This window comes from Tachyglossus aculeatus, chromosome 7, assembly GCF_015852505.1.
Source record: "Tachyglossus aculeatus isolate mTacAcu1 chromosome 7, mTacAcu1.pri, whole genome shotgun sequence".
NCBI classification, from domain to species: Eukaryota; Metazoa; Chordata; class Mammalia; order Monotremata; family Tachyglossidae; genus Tachyglossus; species Tachyglossus aculeatus.
In genome coordinates this window covers 29,507,904-29,517,153 of record NC_052072.1, presented here as the reverse complement: position 1 = coordinate 29,517,153, position 9,250 = coordinate 29,507,904, and the positions used below count along the sequence as shown (strand labels likewise).

The 9,250-nt window shown below is 47.8% G+C and overlaps 1 protein-coding gene across 1 annotated transcript; it reads left to right on the top strand.

Moving 5' to 3' along the window:
* Positions 1 to 5,905: 5,905 nt before the first annotated feature.
* On the top strand, positions 5,906 to 9,013 carry ADORA3 (adenosine A3 receptor). The gene is made up of 2 exons (XM_038749543.1): positions 5,906 to 6,524; positions 8,298 to 9,013. The coding sequence occupies exons 1-2, from the start codon at positions 6,175 to 6,177 to the stop codon at positions 8,992 to 8,994; spliced, it is 1,047 nt and encodes a 348-aa protein (XP_038605471.1). The 5' UTR covers positions 5,906 to 6,174; the 3' UTR covers positions 8,995 to 9,013.
* The last annotated feature ends 237 nt before the right edge of the window (positions 9,014 to 9,250 follow it).

Genomic DNA, 9,250 nt, shown 5'->3' with positions numbered 1-9,250 from the left:
ATCACTGTTGACGGCACTACCATCCTTCCCGTCTCACAAGCCTGCAACCTTGGTGTCATCCTCGACTCCGCTCTCTCGTTCACCCCTCACATCCAATCCGTCACCAAAACCTGCCGGTCTCACCTCCGCAACATCACCCAGATCCGCTCTTTCCTCTCCATCCAAACTGCTACCCTGCTGGTTCAATCTCTCATCCTATCCCGACTGGATTACTGCATCAGCCTCCTCTCTGATCTCCCATCCTCCTCTCTCTCCCCACTTCAATCTATACTTCATGCTGCTGCCCGGATTATCTTTGTGCAGAAAGGCTCTGGGCATGTTACTCCCCTCCTCAAAAACCTCCAGTGGCTACCAATCAACCCATGCATCAAGCAAAAACTCCTCACTCTCGGCTTCCAGGCTCACCATCACCTCACCCCCTCCTACCTCTCCTCCCTTCTTTCCTTCTACAGCCCAGCCTGCACCCTCCGCTCCTCTGCCACTAACCTCCTCACTGTGCCTCGTTCTCGCCTGTCCCACCGTCGGCCCCAGCTCACGTCCTCCCCCTGGCTTGGAATGTCCTCCTTCCGCACATCCACCAAGCTAGCTCTCTTCCTCCCTTCAAAGCCCTACTGAGAGCTCACCGCCTCCAGGAGGCCTTCCCAGACTGTGCCCCCTCCTTCCTCTCCCCCTCCTTCCCCTCCCCATCCCCCTCACCCTACCTCCTTCCCCTCCCCACAGCACCTGTATATATGTTTGTACATATTTATTACTCTATTTATTTTACTTGTACATATTTACTATTCTATTTATTTTATTTTGTTAACCTATTTTGTTTTGTTGTCTGTCTCCCCCTTCTAGACTGTGAGCCCACTGTTGGGTAGGGACCGTCTCCATATGTTGCCAACTTGTACTTCCCAAGCGCTTAGTACAGTGCTCTGCACACAGTAAGCGCTCAATAAATATGATTGAATGAATGAATGAATGAACCTTGGTGTTATTCTCAACTCATCTCTCTCATTCACCCCACATGCTCAGTCTGTCACCAAATCCTGCCAGTTCTACCTTCACGGCATTGCTAAAGCCTGCCTTTTCCTCTCCATCCAAACTGCTACCATGCTGAGCCAAGCATTTATCCTATTCCACTTTGACTGCTACCTCTGCCTCCTCAAAGAGCTCCTGGACTCCTCTCTCTCCCAACTTCAATCCATACTTCACTTTGCTGCATGAATCAACAAAAATGCTCAGTTTATGTCTCTCCACTCCTCAAGAACCTCCAATGGCTACCCATCCACCTCTGCAGAAAGTTCTTACCATTGGCTTTAAAGCACTCAATTAGGTCTCCCCACCCTACCTCACCTCACCAATCTCCTACTACAGCCCAGCCCACACACTCTGCCCCTCCAGCACCAATTTACTCACTGATCTCACACCAGATCTCACGACCCCTTTCTCACGTAATCCTGATTGCCAGGAACTCCCTCCTCCTGCATATATGCCAGACCACCACTCTCTCCATCTTCAAAGCATTACAAAGGTCACATCTCTTCCAAGAGGCCTTCCCAGTTAAGCCCTCTTTTCCCTGGCTCACTTTCCCTTCTGCATAATCTATGCACTTAAATCTGTGATCTTTGGACACTTTTTCTCCACTTCATTCATTCAATCGTATTTATTTATTCATTCATTCATTCAATTGTATTTATTGAGCGCTTACTGTGTGCAGAGCCCTGTACTAAGTGCTTGGGAAGTACAAGTCGGCAACATATAGAGACGGTCCCTACGCAACAGCGGGCTCACACTTCCAACCCTACAGCACTTATGTACACATATTTAAATTATACATTATAACATTTATTAATATTAATGTCTGTCACTCCATCTAGATTGTCAGTTTGACCTTCATGACATTGCTAGACTCTGCTGTTTTCTCTCCATCCAAATTGCTACCACGTTAATCCAATCTCTTATCCTATCCCGTCCATCTTGATTACTGTATCAGCCTCCTTGCTGACCTCCCAGCCTCCTGTCGCTTCCCACTCCAGCCCATACATCACTCTGCTGTCTGGATCATTTTTCTACAAAAACATTCAGGTCACGTTTCTCCTCTCCTCAAGAACCTCTGGTGGTTACCCATTCACCTCTCTGCACCAAACAGAAATACCTCACTATTGGCTTAAAGCAATCAATCACCTTGCCCCTCCCTAGGTCACCTCACTACTCTCCTACTACAACCCAGCCTGTACACCTGACTCCTCTAATGCACCTTGAGCTCATCTATCTCGCTGCCAACGTCTCGCCACATCCTGCCTCTGGCCTGGAATACCCTTCCTCCTCATATCTGATAGACAATTAGTCTTCCCCGCTTCAAAGCCTTATTGAAGGCACTGCTCCTCCAGGAGGCCTTCCCTAAGCCCTCATTTCCTTTTCTCCCATTCCCTTCTGCATCACTCTGACTTGTTCCCTTTATTCATCCCTCGTCCCAGTCCCACAGCACTTATGTACACATCTGTAACATTTATATTAATGTCTTTCTCCCCCTCTAGAGTGTAAGTTTGTTGTGGGCAGGGAATGTGTCTGTTTATTGGTTATGTCGTACTCTCCCAAGCACTTAATACAGTGCTCTGCACGCAGTAAACACTCAATAAATACAGTTCATTGACTAACTAGACTGCAAGCTCATTATGGCCGGGAACGTATCTGCTACTTCTGTTATATTGTACTCTCCCTCCCAAGTGCTTAGTACAGCGCTCTGCACTAAGTGCTAAATAAACACAATTGATTGATTGATTGTAATTTTCTTTTAGCCAGGGTTCATGTCTACCTGCTTTGTTAAATTGTATGCTCCTAAGGGGTTAACATGGTGCTCTGCACACAGTAAGTGCCCAGTAATTATCATCGATTTTTTGATTGTCCCCCAAGTCCCCAGCTAGCCTCCTTCCCTTCAGCCCACCCTCCTGCCTGCCCACAGTCCTATGGGCTCTTTGCCAGGGCTTGGGAGCTTCTGCATGGTTACTTTCAATCTGACCACACACTATTTCCTAACCGCTCTGTAACCCTCTGCCAGCAGAGAGGAAACACGCCAGAAGACGGTAGCAGCTCCAGCAGTGAATGGCGAAGGTCCAGTTGGAGCAGATTCAAGGGACAAAGGCCCTGCCTCAGTCCAGAAAGTGCTGGTGGTGGGGGAAGGCCCTGCCTCAGTTGGGACAAGGGTTGGTTGGTGGGGGAACCTGCACAATTCGCTCCTATAGTTCCAGACTTGTTCACTGTGCCTCGATCTCATCTAGCTCACTACCGATCCCTCTCCCACATCCTTCTTCTGGCTCGGAATGCCCCCTCCAAAATCGCCAGACAACCACTCTCCCCACCTTCAAAGCCTTATTAAGGTCACAATTCCTCCAAAAGGCCTAACCCAATTAATCCCTCTTTTTGGCTCTCTCTCCCTTCTGCATTGCCTATGTGCTACACTTAAAACAGTTGACATTCAGCTCACCCTCAGCCCCACAGCATTTATGTACATATCTGTAATTTATTGTATTAATAATAATAATAATGGCATTTGCTAAGCACTTACTATGTGTGAAGCACTGTTCTAAGTGCTGGGGAGGATACAAGGTGATCAGGTTGTCCCACATGGGGCTCACAGTCTTAATCCCCATTTTACAGATGAGGTCACTGAGGCACAGAGAAGTTAAGTGACTTGCCCAAAGTCACACAGCTGACAAGTGGTGGAGCCGGGATTAGAACCCATGACCTCTGGCTCCCAAGCCCGTGCTCTTTCCATTGAGCCATGCTGCTTAGTGTCTGTCTTCACCTCTAAGCTCCCTGTGGGCAGGGAATGTGTCTACCAATTCTGCTATATTGTACTCTCCCAAGCACTTAGTTCAGTGCACTACACACCTAGTAAGCAATCAGTAAATACCATTACTTGATTGATTGATCCTTTTCAAACTGCTCACATGGATTGTAGAGATTGACTGTCTCCACTTCCTCTCCTCCAGCTCCCTTCTTGACCTTATGCAATCTGATTTTCCCCTCTTGCCTTTACTCGCTCTCCAAGGTCACCGATGGCTTCCTCCTCACCAAATCTATGGGTCTGTACTCCATCATAATCCTCCTCTACCTCTTGACTGTTTTTAACGGCACGGACCACCCTCTTCTCCCAGGTTTACTGTCTAACTTTATTATTCTTCACCTCTTTTGCTGGCTTTTCCTCTGTTTGCCAATCCCTGACTAGCTGTATCTTAAAGTTCTGCTCTGAGTCCCCTTTTCTTCTCAAATTACACTCACTCCCTTGGGAGCTTCATTTGCCTCCATGGCTTCAACTACCACCTCTATTCCATGACTCCAAGTTCCACCTCTCCAGTTCTGACCCCTCTCTTTTTCTGCAATCTCACATTTCCTCTGGCCCCTCAGGAAGCCTCTCTTCCTGTATGTCCAATTGGTACCTCAATAAATAAAAATTATTATTATGATATTTGTAAGTGATTACTATGTGTCAAGCACTGTTCTAAGCGCTGGGGTAAATTCAAGTTAATCAGATCAGACACAGTCCCTATTCCACATGGGGTTCACAGTCTTAAGTAGAGCGAATTGGTACTGAATCCCTATTTTATGGGTGAGGAAACTGAGGCCTGGAACAGTTAAGTGACATCTCCAAGGAAGGTCACATAGCAAGCAAGTGGCAGAGACAGTGGTCCTCTGTCTCCCATGACCGTGATCTTTCCACTAAGCCATGCTTCTCCTCATTATGTCCAAAACTGAACTCATCTTCCCTTAATCAATCAACCAGTTAATGGTATTTATTGAGATACCATTCCAGACTTCCCAGACTGAGCCCCTCCTGCCTCTCCCCCTCCCCATCCCCCCTGCCCTACCTCCTTCCCTTCCCCACGCACCTGCATACATGTTTGTACAGATTTATTACTCTATTTTACTTGTGCGTATTTACTATTCTATTTACTTTATTTTGTTAATATGTTTTGTTTCGTTGTCTGTCTCCCCCTTCTAGACTGTGAGCCTGTTGTTGGGTAGGGACCGTCTCTGTATGTTGCCAACTTGTACTTCCCAAGAGCTTAGTACAGTGCTATGAACACAGTAAGTGCTCAATAAATACGACTGAATGAAGTAATCAATGAATTGAGAGCTTACTGTGTACAGAACACTATATTAAGAGCTTGAGAGAATACAAAAGAGTTGGTAGTACCTGCTCTTGGGAGCTTACAAGCTAAATCCCCTGCTCCATCCATCTTTCCCACTATAGTTGACAATGCTACCATCTTCCCCTTTCCGAGGCCTGCAAATTCATCATTATCCTTGACTCTTTCTTCTCTTTCATCTTCCGCATTGTCTGCTACGAAATCCTGTCCAATCTTCCTCCACCACACTTTCAGAATCCGTTCCCCTCTTCTCCATCCAAAGTTATGACACAAGTTTGCGTCATAATTCAGCTTCACTACTGCATCGGCCTTCTTGCCGATTTCTGCCTCCAGCTTCTCCCCCTCTCCAGGCCATACTTCACTCTCCTGTCTGGATTATTTTTCTAAAATGTCATTTTGTGCACGTCTCCCTGTTCCCTAAAAACCTTCAATAGTTGCTTATTTTTCGACTTGGAAAGTCCTGACCATAATGCTTTAAGGCCCTCAACCAGCTCTCTCCCTCCTATTTATGCACTCTCTTCTCCACGCCATTTTTTCCCTCCCCTTTGGCTCTTCCTTCTGAGAACTTACTCAGCTCTGAACTTCCTCTCAGCCATCTCACTTCCTGAAAACCATATACAGAGTCTGAGTATGTAGCTTATCTCGATGATAGAGGGCTCAGGAAAGAGCAGGGGACTGCTGAAGGCAGAAGCCTTGAGACCAGGAAGTGGACAGCAGTGCCTTGGATTCTCCAGGCCCTTTGGTTGTTTGGGGTTTGGCCTTTCACTTCTAAGCAGAATCTCTGGGCTCCAACTGTGGAACAGCACAGAGATCGGATGAGTTCAGGAAGTGGTTTCTTGGCATGGGTACGTTTTGAATCGATGGGGACTCTTTGAGCTAGGAACTAATACCCTCCGGTCGGAGGAAACCTCACCGGAGAAGGGACGAACTGACCCTCAGGGCGATCTTTGCAGAACCAACGCTCACCGGCAGACAGAGACCAGAACGACTGCCCCGGCTCCTCCGTCATCTCCCCGCTCCCTTCCTGAGCCTTTGAAGGATGTCTGAGAACAGCACAGCCCTGAGTGTCCAAGATGCTGTGTACATTGCTGTGGAGACTGCCATCGGCTTCTGCTCCATCGTGGGCAATGCCTTAGTCATCTGGGTGGTGTGGCTGAACCCGAGCCTGCAGAACTCCACTTTTTACTTCATCATCTCCTTGGCCTTGGCTGACATCGCCGTGGGTATCCTGGTCATTCCTCTGGCTATCGTGGTTAGCCTCGGGGTCCCCAGCTACTTCTACAACTGCCTCTTCATGTCCTGCCTTCTGCTGGTCTTCACCCATGCCTCCATCATGTCCCTGCTGGCCATCGCCGTGGACCGCTACCTGAGGGTCAAGCTTACTATCAGGTAACCCCACCTTCCCTCCTGCCCGTCTGCATGGCTGTCTAAAGAGGGATGGGCAAGGGGCAGGGGTGGCATCCCTGAGGAGCTCTGATCCAGAATTAGCTTCCCCTTTCCATAAATTATTTTAATGCTTGTCTCTCCCACTAAACCGTAGACTCCTTGAGGGCAGTGATTGTGGTTACAAACTCTAATGTATTTAGAACAGGCTTTGGCACACAGTAAGCCATCAATAAATACTATGGGTTGATTGATTAATTGATTGATTGATTTAGAGAGGAGGAGTCTGAGAGATGTCTCCCAAACTGGGGGCAGGGAGTGTCCCATTGAATTTTAGCCCTGAGCCTTTCCAGAAAAGGCTGGACAGGAAAATAACCCATATCCTAGGGAAACGGAACTAACAGAAACTGATGGCCACCACAAAGGAACTTTGATTTATTTTTATGGTATTTGTTAAGCACTTATTTTGTGTCCAACACTGTTCTAAGCACTGGGTAGATACAAATTAATTAGGTCGGGCACAATCCCTGTCCTGCATGGGGTTCACAGTCTAAGTAGGAAGGAGAACAGGTATCCTCATTTTACAGTTAAGGAAACTGAGGCTCAGAGAAGTTAAGTGACCTGCTTAAGGTCACACAGCAAGCAATTGGCAGAACTGGGGTTAGAAGCCAGGTTGTTTTGACTCCCAGGCTCAGGATCTCTTTACTAGGTCACATTGCCTGATACCTCTGAAGTAGCACCTAATAAAACCCAGACTATTAGAGCAAAATTATCTTGATATTTGAAAGCCAAAGGCAGGAAAGCACCTTAGGGGTGAGGGGCTCAGGATCAGAGAGGGGGTCCACCTTGTAATTTTTTAGTCACTATGTGGCCAAATTCAGCGTCAAATAAAGAAATGGGTTTAGGCTGAAGTCTTACCTCAGCAGTGTCTTCAAGATGTTTTTTGGGTAAAGAGGTAAGTTTTCCTCCTGGCAGGTACTTGCTGCAGCTGAACGGGCACACCCAGTGAAGAGAAGAGGCCACGAACAGGAAGTCACCGGAGCTGCTGTTATCGGATCCCATCTCCTCCTTTCCCCCTTCCTCCCTGATGCTTCTGACAGTCTGACCAGGCCTCTGCAGCCTCCTTCTGCAGATGAAACCAGAGAGGAGGGAGGAGAAACCTCCTGGCAACGTCTTTTCAATCATACGTCCAGCCCAGATTAGCAGATCTGGAGGTCCTTGAGGTGCCCATTCCACCAAATGAGAGCCACCTTGGGCTACGACCTAGAAAAGTCACCTCACGACTCCTCTGCTGCTAGGCAGGTCTGGACTTAAGTCATCCCAGACTGCCTGAAATCAGAGACCTACAGGGAAAGAAGTTTCTGAGTCCTTACCCAATCGCCACCTGCCTCAAATCCTGAAGAGAAGCAATGCTCTTCCTATTCTTTTCCCCACACTGCTCAATCCAGTGGAGGCAACAGAGAAGTGGCTCTGATGCTTGCCCACTGTGTGACCTTGGGCAAATCGATTAACTTATCTGGGCTTCAGTTTCCTCATCTGTCGAATGGGGATTCAATACCTGTTATCCGTCCCCCTTTGACGCTGTCTACTGTGTGAGGCAGGGACTGGGCCCAACCTGAAGATCTTCTATATACCCCAGTACTTGGCACAGAGTAAGCACTTAACAAATACCACAATTTCTTCCTAGGCAGAGAAGGAGTGTTCCTTTTTCCTTTCCCTTTCCCTCTTCATCTCACACATCCTGAACTGAAACTATTTTATTTTTTCCCCTCCAAACAGGTATAAAAGAATCACCACTCACAAACGAATCTGGATGGCTTTGATATTTTGCTGGCTGATATCTTTCCTGGTGGGCTTGGTCCCCATGTTTGGCTGGAACATGAAACTTTCCCCAGGTGGCCCAGGAAACTCGAGCCACCTGCCATGCAAATTCCTCAGTGTCGTGAGCATGGATTACATGGTATATTTCAGCTTTTTTGCCTGGATCCTCATTCCCTTGATCATCATGTGCGTTATCTACATGGATATCTTTTACATCATCCGGACCAAGCTAAGTCAGAACATGTCTGGTTCCAAGGAGGCAGGCACTTTCTACAGGAAAGAGTTCAAGACAGCCAAATCCCTGGCTTTGATACTGTTCTTGTTTGCTGTGTCCTGGCTGCCGCTGTCCATCATCAACTGTGTTTTGTATTTCTTCCCCCAGAGCAAGCCACCCACTCAGGTGATCTACCTGGGCATCCTGCTGTCCCATGCCAACTCCATGATGAACCCCATTGTTTATGCTTGCAAGATCAAGAAGTTCAAGGAAACCTACCTCCTGATCTTAAGATCCTACATCCTATGCCAGTCTTCCAAATCCACAGTGCCCAGTGTGTACCCCACAGCCTATCGGCCCCCTCGGGAGCTAACAGTGCTGCAGAGGTCAAGCACGACGACCGTTACACCTGCTTCCCTTAATGGACACTGCAGACAATAGCTCCTTTAGTTCTGTGCCCTACCCGAACAGCAGTTTCCCACCTCCGCTCTGGAAAGTGATGGAATTATCCAAGGAACCTGGAAGCGTTCTCTGATTTCAGTCAGTTTCCACTGGTTTCAAATGGCCCTGCCTTGGGTTGAATGTGTGAGGACAGCGGTTGGAGTGAGGAGATTGCCTTAGTTGACTCACCTCAAAATGGGAGAGACTCCAGCTGGTCACTGACACAAGCCTGGCACCAATCAGGCTCTGCTCTGTG